This window comes from Lipotes vexillifer, unplaced genomic scaffold (genome assembly GCF_000442215.2).
Source record: "Lipotes vexillifer unplaced genomic scaffold, Lipotes_vexillifer_v1.1 scaffold1404, whole genome shotgun sequence".
NCBI classification, from domain to species: domain Eukaryota; kingdom Metazoa; phylum Chordata; class Mammalia; order Artiodactyla; family Lipotidae; genus Lipotes; species Lipotes vexillifer.
The window spans coordinates 541,257-556,220 of NW_006796463.1; the positions used below are offsets into that span (position 1 = coordinate 541,257).

Here is a 14,964-nt window from a genome sequence, read left to right on the forward strand (position 1 = left end):
ATATATATATATATATATATATATATATATATATATATATGTATATACACACACACATATATATATATATGGCATTAAAGAAAACATTGCAACATAAACCAAAACAATTGTAATGTTGGTAATATATAATTAATATAAAAAGTAGCTAGATAGGAAATATACATGTTATAATTTTGCTTACACTAAGGCTATTTCAATAGCCTGGGACTGAAGTTAGGTTACAAGTGGACTGTCTGGTTCGACTTAGGCCTTATTCTGAACAAAAAATAATCAACCTCCAAGACTTACCATAACATAGCTATCTTCAATGTACAAGTTCATAAACAGAAGGAAAATGACAAGAACTCCCAAGAATGAGACCGTAGAACGTTTTCGCAGGCATCGCATTTTATCTAGTGTATCAAAAATATGTTTCACTTGGTGAAATTTAAACATTCTCTCCTGTGGAAAAGAGGCACAATATTATTAACAGTTAATTTTGTATGCAAATATTTCTTCATCGTATCAGTCAAATCCAGGCCTTTATAAAATCTCACTATTCAAATCCTGGAAACAAAATTGTTTCCAATTTCACAATAAATTTGGCACAGGCTATTAATACATTAACAGAAGGATAATGCAGTGGTTTATATTGATGTAGAGTAAGTAAAAATGAAAAGCACAATTATTTCTGAACAAATAAACATTGGTAACAATAATGTAAGAAAATAATACTTCTTTGATGAGAAAGAATAAAAATTAAAGAGAAAAGCAAACATTAAGGTAACATCTACCTCCTCATATTAAAATATAATGAAAATGAAAGAAACTAGAAGTATGGGCCTAATACTGATCTCAGAGTAGGTGCACTGAAAAGAGTGATGGGGAGAAAATCTGGGTGAAAGAAAGAGAAGTGACAAAGGAAGTGAAAGTTTGGGGGGTGAGTCCACACATATATTTGAGTTATAATTGCTTTGTTTATTTTTCCAGTAATTCTTGCTAAATCAGAGTAAATCCTGGAGTGGCATATCGACATTGCCTTGCTTGATCTACTACCTAGAAGTCTGGCAGTTTATAATGATTTATGGACTACAAAAAGGCAAAATTGGAGTCAGCAAGATTAGGGGAGGCCTAATGATTTTCCATTTCATTCTTCTACATTTTGTGATCTGCTCCATCATTTTGTGATTTGTAAATGAATTACAAATTCATTTAGATTACCATATTTTAAAAAATATAAATATCTGGGATGATCAAAAGACCAGTGGAATCATATTTTGTCAAAAATCAACTATGATCTGGAAATCGTGCCTTGTTATGTACTAAGTCTCCCTGGGTTCAGCTTTAGGATGAAGTATTTATGGGCCTAAAGAACTTCAGGTGGTGAAAAGGCCTGCACCCCAAACCCTTACAACAATGTCTAAGAAATAGCCAGCTAATGATGGCTCTTCAATGAGTTAATGCAAGAAAGCATTTATGAATCCTTGTAAATTATAGGAAAGAATATTAGGAATTGGGAGAAAGGAATGTTATAAGAATTAATGCCCATTTCCTTTGGCCATATTTTTCTCTAGGGTTATTTTTTCTTGTTAATTTTTAGGAGTTTTAAATATATGTGTAAGGATGCACATATATATACTAATCTTTACTCACGTTGAAAATATCTAAATATCTTTCCCAAGCACTTTTTGTATTTTCTCCTTTTTGGTATGATGTTTGCAGTGTAGTGGTTTTCATGTCAAATTTATTTCATGGATGTGGACTTTTTTTGTATAATGCTTAAAAAAAATCCTTCCCTATCTTGATGTCATATGGGCAGTCTCATTTATTTTCTTCTGGGATTTTTTTGTTTTGCATAGATAGATTTATTTTTAGTATACCTGTAATTTATCTTTGTGTCTTTTATGATATAGTGGAATAATTTATTTTATCTTTTCTATATGGAGAACTGATGATCTGCTCACAGTGCATTGGCATAACTACTATTCATACTACCACTCCTAATTTCAAGGGTGTGGGCAAGCATACTCTCCTATGTACACAGAAATATAGAAGAACTGGGTAATGGTAAACATTAATACTGTATACCAGACCATACATTGAATCATCTCTTCTTCTGGTTTGTGATGCCAATTCTAGAATAGGGTCACTTTCTAATTTGCATTTATGGGTCAAAAATGTATTTATAGAGTCATCATTTATAACCTTTTTCAGTAAGAAAATACATACATAGCACTTTTGAACCAAAATATTATAAGTGAAATTCTGTTGTCTGGTTCTATATTCTGTACCATACTGTAATCTGGTCCTGATTCTACAGATAAAATATTCTGTTTGTAAAAGATTTTTTATCTGGATTTGGGTGCAGGATGAGGTGCCCCTTCACGTTTACTGAAGTTGTAACCTAAGGATGCCTAGGAAGGATAAGAAGCAGGATTAAAGCTATGGACTCTCCATCTGAGTGGCTAATTTCAAGAGAATGATGTTCTGGTAGGGCCTCCAGACCCCAAGGAGCTGGAGGGGATACCTACTGGGTGCAGATTCTGGATGCAGCTGAGATCTGTTAGTACAAATGCTTGTGAGTCTAGATGCTTAAGGCAGAAGTCTCAGGGTCATCTGAGAGGGATCGTTTTGGAGTAGGGTCTGGTGAGGGGCTTATCTGTTTATATTCAGTGGCCGGTCCCAGAACCCTGGTGCTGCCCTCTATATTTTAGGAGGTGCTGGATTCAGGTCCAGGAGAGAATATCCCAGGCACTTAGCTCTTAGAACCACGACTCCACATTGCCCATGGATTTTTCTCACGATTTGTCATCATAAGTTATTTCAGCATACACGTGAAGGTGTTTTCATCACAAATTTGTTTGAAAACCAACAAGTGAAAATATTTTAAATTGACAACAGTAGAAGATGTTTGAATAATTTGTAGTGTTATTAGACTGAAGCCATTGACAATGTTGCCCTAAATGCATATTTGATGATATACAAAGGAGTTTATGAGACAGGTTAAGTAATAAAATGGGTATAACAACAAAAAAGATTTTTATCTGAATTTTGAAATGACAAAGGATTAGAATCTAATCATATACAAGTGACACAATATTTCTAAATGTCAATTTGGGAAGACTTGGCAATAGTATGAAATAAATTTATTCCCTTTAACTCAGCAATTATATTTCTAAAAATCTGTTCAAAGACCAAAAAAAATGTATTTGTGAGCAAAAGTTTAGCTATGGTATTGCAAAGCAGTGATGTTTGTAAAACAAATTGGAAACTAGAATCTATAAGCTGTTAACAGTCATTATCTCAATGTAGCAGAACAATCAGGAATTTTCAATCTTGTTTTACTTTCCTAAACTTTCCATATTTTTAAAAGCACATATATTCAGTAATATTTTTAAAGCTACTTTTAATTTTCAAAATTCTTTATTGTCTGTTGGAAAATAAAACACATTTTATTTCCTGGACACAAAAGCATAAACAGCAAATTTTTTTCAAGAAAATAAGATTTAACAAATATGGAACACTTTATGGTTATGCCTCTGGATGCTTGGAAAGTTGAATGTTTTGAGTTCAATATAAATGCTAAGTCAAGAAGAATTCCATCCTAATTCTATTTTTTTGAGACAAAAAGAAAATGTAAATTATGAGATGCAAACTGAATTTACAAAGTTCAAATGTACATATTATATATAGAGATAGTGCTGGGCAATATATTTTGCATGGATAGCTCATTGAACCTTCATACCAATGCTAACACATTAATACTACTATTAGACCAATTTTAAAACTTAAGGAAAACAAGCCTTTCTCATCTTCATAAGGGATGATTCCAGCTTCTAAATCTTAGAGTTATTACAGAGTCTGCTCTATTAACCACTATTGGTATACAGTTTATTAATTAGGTTTCATATATTTTAAATATATGGTTGCCAACAGACTATTAACATATGTGATAATAATACGTGATATTGGTCTGTTGAATAAAATAAAAACAATGTAATAAAAATAAATTAAAATTTCTTGGCAGAAAGCAAAATTTTGATTAAATATATTTAACGTAAAACACACATAAATATATAACATTAGGAGGTGGGTGATACATGATATTTCAACTAGCATAAGAAGTGGTAAAAAAAATGCTTTGAAGACAAACTGCTGTGCATTTTGCATTAATGCAAAATAGAAGAAAATTAAACAGTAACAACAACAGCAACAAAATCCTGGAATATAATTCCAAAGAGTTGACAAAAACAGAAATTCAGTCCTTAGAGAATAGTGGTAGTCACCTAAGTTCTAACATCCAATCTTCCAACTTATAATCCTCCAAAATTCATTCAAAACATTCAGAGCACAAATAAACCTTCTGTAGTATATACCCTCAGAATAACCAAGAGAAATATGATAGCACAAAGTTCAATTTACATATAAGTAAAAACAGTAACAGCCAGGACAAGAAGAATTGGCTGAGGAGCCTAAATCAGATGTCAAAAGTTAGACCAAAATATGTGTCATTTATTAAACAAACTACACCAAACTACACCACAGTAAAAGAAAAATTAAGAAAGCTAATAATCTATCCAAACTCCTCTCTCATCTCAAACATACAATTACATGGATCCAGGAAAAAACAAATGAATATTCACAAAAAAAGAAAACAAACAAACAAACAAAAACCCAGACCAAAGTCAAACAAATTTATTGAGAAGAAAACGGAAATAGCTGAGAACTCTGATATTAGGCTTTTTGTTATGCCATGAAGCAAGGAAGCTCTCAGAGGTTAGTGGGGTCACATCTAAAGAACACAGAAAACAACTTGAGGAGGTTTATACTGAGAAAATATGGGGAAAAAAAAAAAAAGATCAAAAATTGACTATGATTGATAGTAAAATACTGAATTAATATAAATTCATGATTATATTGTGATAATGAAAAGGAGAGAAAGAAAAAGTAAGAAACCCAACTGCCACAATTGGAGGTGATCATTGCATCATCTCCTGATTGCAAAATCAGTAATTGAAACAAAAGTATTAAAGTTCTCCCTCTGCATTTCCAGGAGGAACTGTATTTCATCCACAGTTGATGATGGTTATTTTCAGACAATGAACAACTGGCAGCATAGGGCAATTATCCTTGAGAAAAAGGAAACAAAAAACTTTGCTGCCAGGAGACAGTTTTTAAAAGGCAAAGCAGGGGCTTTCCTGGTGGCGCAGTGGTTAAGAATCCACCTGCCAATGCAGGGGACATGGTTTCAAGCGCTGGTCTGGGAAGTTCCCACATGCCATGGAGCAACTAAACCCGTGTGCCACAACTACTGAGCCTGCACTTTAGAGCCCATGAGCCACAACTACTGAGCCCGCATGCCACAACTACTGAAGCCTGTGTGCCTAGAGCCTGTGCTCCGCAACAGGAGAAGTCACCACAATGAAAAGTCCAAGGGAAGACAGCAGAAGCAAGAAAAACTACAATCCTGCAGCCTGTGGAACAAAAACCACATTCACAGAAATATAGACAAGATGAAAAGGCAGAGGGCTATGTACCAGATGAAGGAACAAGATAAAACCCCAGAAGAACAACTAAATGAAGTGGAGATAGGCAACCTTCCAGAAAAAGAATTCAGAATAATGATAGTGAAGATGATCCATGACCTCAGAAAAACAATGGAGGCAAAGATCGAGATGATGCAAGAAAGTTTAACAAAGACCTAAAAGAATTGAAGAACAAACAAACAGAGATGCACAATACAATAACTGAAATGAAAACTACACTAGAAATAATCAATAGCAGAATAACTGAGGCAGAAGAACGGATAAGTGACCTGGAAGACAGAACAGTGGAATTCACTGCTGCAGAAAAGAATAAAGAAAAAAGAATGAAAAGAAATGAAGACAGCCTAAGAGACTTCTGGGACAACATTAAACGCAACAACATTCGCATTATAGGGGTTGCAGAAGGAGAAGAGAGAGAGAAAGGACCTGAGAAAATATGTGAAGAGATTATAGTCGAAAACTTCCCTAACATGGGAAAGGAAATAGCAACCCAAGTCCAGGAAGCACAGTGAGTCCCATACAGGAAGAAACCCAAGGAGAAACACGCCGAGACACATAGTAATCAAACTGGCAAAAATTAAAGACAAAGAAAAATTATTGAAAGCAGCAAGGGAAAAATGAAAAATAACATACAAGGGAACTCCCATAAGGTTAACAGCTGATTTCTCAGCAGAAACTCTGCAAGCCAGAAGGGAGTGGCTTGATATACTTAAAGTGATGAAAGGGAAGAACCTACAACCAAGATTATGGATGGATCTCATTCAGATTTGATGGAGAAATCAAAAGCTTTACAGACAAGCAAAAGCTAAGAGAATTCAGCACCGCCAAACCAGCTCTACAACAAATGCTAAAGGAACTTCTCTAAGTGGGAAACACAAGAGAAGAAAAGGATCTACAAAAACAAACCCGAAAAAATTAAGAAAATGGTCATAGGAACATACATATCACTAATTACCTTAAACGTGAATGGATTAAATGCTCCAACCAAAAGACACAGGCTTGCTGAATGGATACAAAAACAAGACCCATATATATGCTGTCTACAAGAGACACACTCCAGACCTAGGGACACATACAGACTGAAAGTGAGGGGATGGAAAAAGGTATTCCATGCAAATGGAAATCAAAAGAAAGCTGGAGTAGCAATACTCATATCAGATAAAATAGACTTAAAAATAAAGAATGTTACAAGAGACAAAGAAGGACACTACATAATGATCAAAGGAACAATCCAAGAAGAAGATATAACAATTATAAATATATATGCACTCAACATAGGAGCACCTCAGTACATAAGGCAACTGCTAACAGCTCTAAAAGAGGAACTCGACAGTAACACAATAATAGTGGGGGACTTTAACACCTCATTTATACCAATGGACAGATAATCCAAAATGAAAATAAATACGAAACAGAAGCTTTAAATGACACAACAGACCAGATAGATTGAATTATATTTGTAGGACATTCCATCCAAAAACAGCGGGTTACACTTTCTTCTCAAGTGCGCACAGAATATTTTCCAGGATAGATCACATCTTGGGTCACAAATTAAGCCTCAGTAAATTTAAGAAAATTGAAATCATATCAAGCACATTTTCTGACCACAATGCTATGAGATTAGAAATGAATTACATGTAAAAAAAGTATATAACACAAACACATGGAGGCTAAACATTATGTGACTAAATAACCAAGAGATCACTGAAGAAATAAAAGAGGAAATCAAAAAATACCTAGAGACAAATGACAATGAAAACATGACGATCCAAAACCTATGGGATGCAGCAAAAGCAGTTCTAAGAGGGAAGTTTATAGCTATACAAGCGTACCTCAAGAAACAAGAAAAATCTCAAATAAATAATCTAACCTTACACCTAAAGGAACTAGAGAAAGAAGAACAAACAAAACCCAAAGTTAGCAGAAGGAAAGAAATCATAAAGATCAGAGCAGAAATAATGGAAATGGAAACAAAGAAAACAATAGCAAAGATCAATAAAACTAAAAGCTGGTTCTTTAAGAAGATAAACAAAATTTATAAACCATTAGCCAGACTCATCAAGAAAAAGAGGGAGAAGACTCAAGTCAATAAAATTGGAAATGAAAAAGGAGAAGTTACAACTGACACCGCAGAGATACAAAGCATCCTAAGAGACTACTACAAGCAACTCTATGCCAATAAAATGGACAACCTGGAAGAAATGGACAAATTCTTAGAAAGGTATAACCTTCCAAGACAGAACCAGGAAGAAATAGAAAATATGAACAGACAAATAACAGGTAATGAAATTGAAACTGTGATTAAAAATCTTCCAACAAACAAAAGCCCAGGACCAGATGGCTTCACAGGCGAATTCTATCAAACATTTAGAGAAGAGCTAACATCCATCCTTCTCAAACTCTTCCAAAAAATTGTGGAGGAAGGAACACTCCCAAACTCATTCCATGAGGCCACCATCACCCTAATACCAAAACCAGACAAAGATACTACAAAAAAAGAAAATTACAGACCAATATCACTGATGAATATAGATGCAAAAATCCTCAAAAAATACTGGCAAACAGAATCCAACAACACATTAAAAGGATCATATACCATGATCAAGTGGTATTTGTAAAAGAAACATACATAAAACAAAGTAATTCATAAAGGCTAATGATAAAGGAATGAGCAAAGCATTTTTAGCAAATGCAATGAGATACCATGGTTTGCAATCCTGATATAAAATGTGGGTGAATACAGGCCATAAAAGCATAAAATTACATAATTAAGGTTACTTTATAATGCTAAATGCCACAATTCTCAACAAAATATGACCAAATAACACAATGAGCAACTTCCTAAATCTGAAACAACAGAAGATTTAAGTCAGAATTCCTAATGCTAGGAGCCTTAACACAGTCCTAGATCAAGAGGCCAAAATCTGTCTAATATCACAGCAGAAAAATGCATAAATCAAGAACTCTTAGAAACATAAGCACACGTTTATGGATCTGCAAACACAGTGTGGAATATTAATATTCTTCTCCGAGAATCTGACAGTTTAAATAGTCAAAATATTAGCAAGGAAAGAGAATCTGAGTAATCCAAAGTTCTCTCTTAATATTAAAAAAATTTTGGTGTGTTTTGGCCAACAAAGTATGTATGATACGTAGGATTTTAAAGAATGTTTCATGCCTAATCACAAGCCAATATACTTCAAAATAATCCAACAAAGGAGGATAGAGCCATATTCCTTGAAAGAGATATGGTGGCCTAGAAGATAACACCCAGTTAGCAAGATAGAGTTACTGGGTAGCCATCTAAACTCAGATTTTAATCCACAGACATTGGAAAAACATTAGTTTCTCAGGTCCCAATGTAAAAAGAGAGCATGTTGATAAAAGCTACTAATAATACTGATTATCTATAGAAAACCACTAAGTCAAACAAGGCATAAACAAGCTCACCATCCTTTAAACTACAATTATTAAAAGAAAGTAAAAATTTGGTTTTAACTTTTTAAACAGGTGAGCATATCCTGATAATAGAAATTTCACATAGAATGTTCCTACTTGAAAATATTAGTCTCACAAATGAGGACAAGTTACTTGAACAGTATTTAGTTCCATGTTCAGACAGTGTCTTATTTGTTAGAAATTTTCTACTTAGTCTTAAAAAATTTCAGAAATGGGGCTTCCCTGGTGGCGCAGTGGTTGAGAGTCCGCCTGCCGATGCAGGGGACACGGGTTTGTGCCCTGGTCTGGGAAGATCCCACATGCTGTGGAGTGGCTGGGCCTGTAGGCCATGGCCGCTCAGCCTGCGCATCCGGAGCCTGTGCTCCGCAACGGGAGAGGCCACAACAGTGAGAGGCCCGTATACGGCAAAAAAAAAAAAAAAAAAAGAAGCCTAGGCCCTAAAGCCTGGAGACCCATAGCAGGTTGTGGCTGTTGATAATTCCAGATTAGTTTTATTTATAAAAATGATAACTTTTATTATCGTGGTTTGAGTAAATTATTTTCTCAAGTTGATACATCATCTTTATATACCCTAAATGTCACCAGAGATTCATCTAACAACATATGCTACAGTACGCTTTATCTCTTGCACGCACGATGAGAAGCATTGAACATGTTTTGTTCGTTTTACTGAAAGTGTTTTCAAAAACAGTTTCTTTGTCACAAGTTTATAATACAACACTTGATTTTGAATACAGTTATGGAAATAAGAATATATAATAACCCTACCCTCCACCCCAAATGTATGCAAAGTTGGCACATCTAGTTCAATAAGACTTCATCAGTTTTTGTTTATGGAAGAACCACATTCTCTTTGGAAGACCCAAGTGCTAAATGTCCATATATATTAAACTACTATAACCAAACTTCAAATACACAACTATATAAAATCATTTTGATGTGATACCATGTCAAATAACTCATTTTTTAAATGGAAAGCAATCATTTTCACTCTATAATTCCCATTATAAAAATTATTATATATGAATAAATGGATAAATATACTCACATATAAAATGTATATTATATATTCATCTATCCCACATACAATTTTGAAATTATAGATAGTGTAGCATACATTCCTATACATTTATATACACATAATTATACACATATAAATAAAGCTGTATTCACTGACGAGGAAACAGGTAAATCACTGAGACGGTACTATCCTTTCTCACTATTTAATACTGATGTTACCTGAATTTTGTCTTCTCAATTTACAAACCATCACCAAGGGGATACAAGACCCTCTTAGTAATCTTTCCCTTCTGTAATATTGTTCTTTTCCACTACTCCAGCCAACCTTCTCTTCTTTTCTCTTTGCAACCTTTTGGCATTACATGACCTCTCCTACAAACACTTTTTGAGCAAAATTCAAAATTCAGATATTCTCCTAGGACTTCTTCCTGAGCCTACTTCCAATTTTTGAATAATTACTGTTATCTCTATGTAGATTTCCCTCTGGCTACTCAAACACAAGGAATCTAAAACTACAGGCTGAGTTTTCCCTTCCATTCTGCTCCTCCTTTCAGAGTCTCATTTTTGGTAGACCTAGCTTTCTAATCTCCTAGTCAAATCATCTGGAAAAAAAAAAAGCCTCCTGCTGTCCCACAGTCATAGAGCCTTGTCTTTGGTCCTCAATTTCTCTCTCACCTGCCACAATTTCTCCTATCCAGTTCGCACTGTCATTATCGGAGCTCAGGTTAATACTTCCTTTAACTTTGGCAACAGCAATAGATTCCTGACGGCTTTTCCTACCTGTCCGCTGTTTATCATGTTTCTAAAGTTATCAGAACTTAAACTGGAAGCGGGTTTGGAAGTTTCGACTCCTAAACCGGAAGTGGGAAGATCCGCCCTAGAGGAGACATCAGGATGCATTTCCAGCCCAGGGGCGCTCCGAAGATGCCTGCTTGGTTAGGTTAGTAGAGAAAACGTAACAGCAGGGTCCTGCTGTGCTCCCGGGCAGAAATCAAGAAAGCTGCCTGCAAATCACCTCAGTCATCACAATGATAAAACAAGGCCCCATGTAAACCTTGCGTTAGTAAAGAGGCACAGGCATCCTTGCCCAGAGCTCAACCAGCCTGTGCATTCAGACCCCGGTTTCCCCTACTACTAGGACGCCAAGGTTTATGCAGTGACAACTCTACAGAACACAAATTCACTTGATCCTTTTCAGTAATGTTCTTTGGAAAAATGAGGGAAGAGGAACCTAATGCCTCCTCAAAATTTTTCAAGGAATTTTTCAAGTTCCTAATTAGATGCACTTTAATTTTTACTCTGCCTTTCATGAGAAAGTGACACGAGGAAGAGAGCCAAGGAGCACTTGGACAAGCAGAGGAGGCACAAGACCTGGACAGTTCTTTTGAGTCAAAACTCCAATTTCAACATTCATCCTGTCTGACTTCTACTTCCCACTCCTGACGTAAAATAACCAAAGCTTGTTCTGTTTTGTAACAAGAGTAATTTTATATGAAATTGAAAACAATTCTTTTCCTACAGGAAATAATAAAAGAACTGGGGTCCACTGTGGTAGGAGCCCCAGTGCTTCAGGCACTCTCTCCCTTTGCTGCCTCCCTACAAGCTGTGTATGCTGGGGCCCTGTCAATTACCAAGAGCCCCCCAAAACTACCAACCTCTGAATATTGGCATCTCTTTCCCACAGCACAGCACACGTAAAAGCTTGCCTAAGAGCTTCCCTGCCATGACCCAGACCTACAGTGTAATCTCTGGGCTCTTTGGTTGCAAAAATGCAACTGAGCATATCAAACGACTTTGCACATTATCAAAGCACCACAGACTCTTCTATGTTTACTTGTCTTACAATTTATTTAAGTGAGAAGTGAGGATAATGTCACTTGTTATTTTATTATTTAATGGATTGAAATATTTTATACCCAAGATAAATCAAAGTCTTTGGGGACATTTAAGAAATGCAGCAGAAAAAATTAATGTTGACACTGTAAACACTTAGAAGACCAGTAGCAAAATGACTGGTTTGTGCTGGGGAGCCTCCAACAGGTGTAATATGATCTATTTAATATCAGAATTCAGATATGGTACAAAGTTTTACAAGCCATGCAATTGGGAGACATATTCTTTGGGCCTATGGAACTATTTACTTATCTTTACTACCTCATATATCTGCATACATATGTATAGGAATAAAGACTCTGTCTTTGTAACACTATGAATATCTATTATTGACCTCAAATCATTGCTCATGGAGGCAGATAAAGTGTTGGTTGTACAAACTTCTTTACATTTCTTCTTGGGAAGATAGTATGGGGAAATCTGTATGCTAGTTTTCATCAACTCAAGAAACATGCTCATTTATTAAAGGATTGATGCTGATATAAAGTGACAAGTGGATTATTACACAGTAGAAGCACTTGCTTAGGGTGCATATGCTTGTGCATGTTATCATGTTTCTGGAATGTTACTTGGATTATATACGACAAACCACCAAATGTTAATGAGCTCAGTTCTCTCCCTCCAGCTCTTTAGGGTAAAATCACTTGCACTTCCCAATGCAAACTATTCCATGCCCCATATGAGAGGATGGAAGAAAGGAAAACCCTATTCCTACCTACCTGAATGAATGTGGCTACGGTAATCTCCCCCAAGGCTCTAAGCTGTAACTTATATTTAATAGTCTATTTTTAAATCAACAGTCAGAATGCAAAAGTAAATTACATTCTCCACATCACATGGGCTGGTATCCAATACTTAACCTCGAATCAGGGAAAACATGAAAGAAGTCTTGCAGTCAACCATTCATCTGTCTGACATGTGTCACTATGTGCATCTGACTTGCTTGGCTTGCCTTTTTTAATGTGTGCCAATTTGTTTTTTTACATTGCTTTGTGGAAGGCTGCACATGCCCTCGGGGCAGTATTCAATACTTTCCAATGAACAGAAAGAATGTTGCTGACATAGCAAAAGCTTCAGGATGCCACGAAAATGAAAAGTTTCTTGTAAAACATGATTATCATTACGTTTTGTACAAAAGGCTCAGATATTCACATATTGATAGGAACAGATGTAATTGCTTTTCCCATTTAAGATTTTTTTTTAACAGTCCCAAGTTGTACTGTCCATTTGTAGCTATAGGTGGTAGTGAAGTGGAAAATTATAGAGGCTAGACTATTCCATAGGGTTCACAATGATGATGAGTGAGATTTATTTTCTGGGGCCTTTAAGCTTCAGTTCAGATAGAAAACGTGTAGCATTGATAGGCTGAAGGTTTTCTGCCACTGACTATAAAAATAGGAAAACTTGAGATGAGGATTGGGAAGAAAGTAGTCTTTTTCAACACTGAAGCTAAGACAAGACATGTACTTTATTTACCAACTGCTGTTTTAGAATATCATTCTCTTACAGATTTCTAATTTCTTTCCAATGAGCTGAAAAAGACCTGGCTAGAGTAGAACCAATAAAAGCAAACATTGAACTAACTACTTCAGAGAGAATGCAGGAGTTAGTGCCTTAGCACTAGGTATAGTATGAAAGCTATAGTAGAAAGGTATAGTCATGAAAGCTGTTTTTTTTTTTTTTTTTGCGGTACATGGGCCTCTCACTGTTGTGGCCCCTCCCGTTGCGGAGCACAGGCTCCACACGCGCAGGCTCAGCGGCCATGGCTCACGGGCCTAGCCACTCTGTGGCATGTGGGATCTTCCAGGACTGGGGTACGAACCCGTGTCCCCTGCATGAGCAGGCGGACTCTCAACCACTGCGCCACCAGGGGAGCCCTTGAAAGCTGTTTTAAGTGGCAGTGAGGAAGAAAGGAATAATGATAATGATGGTGATAACGAACTCATTCAGAGGGCTGTGAAATATATTTTATTTAATCTTCCACAAAATTCATGATGTAGATAAGAATATATTTATGATTATTCTCACATTACAAATAAGGGAACTGAAGATTAGATAGATTAAGTGATGTGTCCAGGTACAGTATCGAGCAATTACGCTATGTAGATATGATAAACGACAGGTTTTCTTTCTAAATCTCTAACTTTTTATGCATTCCACTCTACTCAAAGAGTTTATCTGAGAGATGTAAAAATTAGGCATTTCCAAATCAAGTTAAAATTTGGTTAAAGCAATACTATTGAAAAACATTAATGATCATATTTTTGTCACTAATACATAAGATGACTATTTTTCCCCAAAGGAATTGTGCAAACATTTATGCACAATTACTGGCATAGTATAAAAGATTATAAGATGTTGTCTCAATAAAATTGCCACACATTTTTGTACGCTAATGGATCAGGTAAACTTTAAATTGAATTCAGTAATACAAACTACCGATTTGAGTAGATACATATGATATATGCATATATATTTTTTATTTAAATAATATGATGTATTAGAATAGTGATTGCCTTTCTCTTTAAGTAAGGATTGTTTTTATTAAGCTTGTTATTAAATTCTAAAATCAGAATGAATAAGTCTGTTATACAGAATTCATTACCTATTTATTTATCCTTTCTTTCAAACACAGATAGAGTTCACAGTAAGTATCAGGGATCTGTGCTAGGCACAATGACTGTAATTTCATATCCAGCTTAACTGGAACAGAAAAAAAAAAACCCAAAATAAAACCTTACAGAGGGAAGTACAATAAAAACATACAATGTGGTTAGAAATGCTTTCCTGATAGCTGTTATCAGGAATTTTTAGAAACACCATTAAGTGATTATTTAGTCTGTGTTGCCCTAGATGTTAAATATTGCTTTTGTTCTTTCAACATTTATTGAAGCTTCACTATGCACATGACATTGTTCTAAAAAGAAAAGATTAATATGCCCATCTTTTCTTGCACTGCTGTTTAGTGCAAAGGAAGGTAGATGTGCCAAAATTCGATCCCAAAAGTGTTACACGTACGACTTCAGAAATGTGCACAAATTACAGTAGAAACACAAAATAGGGAAAG

The 14,964-nt window shown here is 35.4% G+C and overlaps 1 protein-coding gene across 1 annotated transcript in view; it reads right to left on the reverse strand.

Annotated features, from left to right (window-relative positions):
* Nucleotides 1-14,964, reverse strand: part of MGAT4C (MGAT4 family member C) — a 359,247-nt gene that overhangs the window by 10,591 nt on the left and 333,692 nt on the right. The window contains exon 4 of the mRNA XM_007468628.1: nucleotides 289-441. Coding sequence (XP_007468690.1) covers nucleotides 289-435 — 147 coding nt within the window. The 5' untranslated portion in view covers nucleotides 436-441. The remainder of the gene's footprint in view (nucleotides 1-288; nucleotides 442-14,964) is intronic.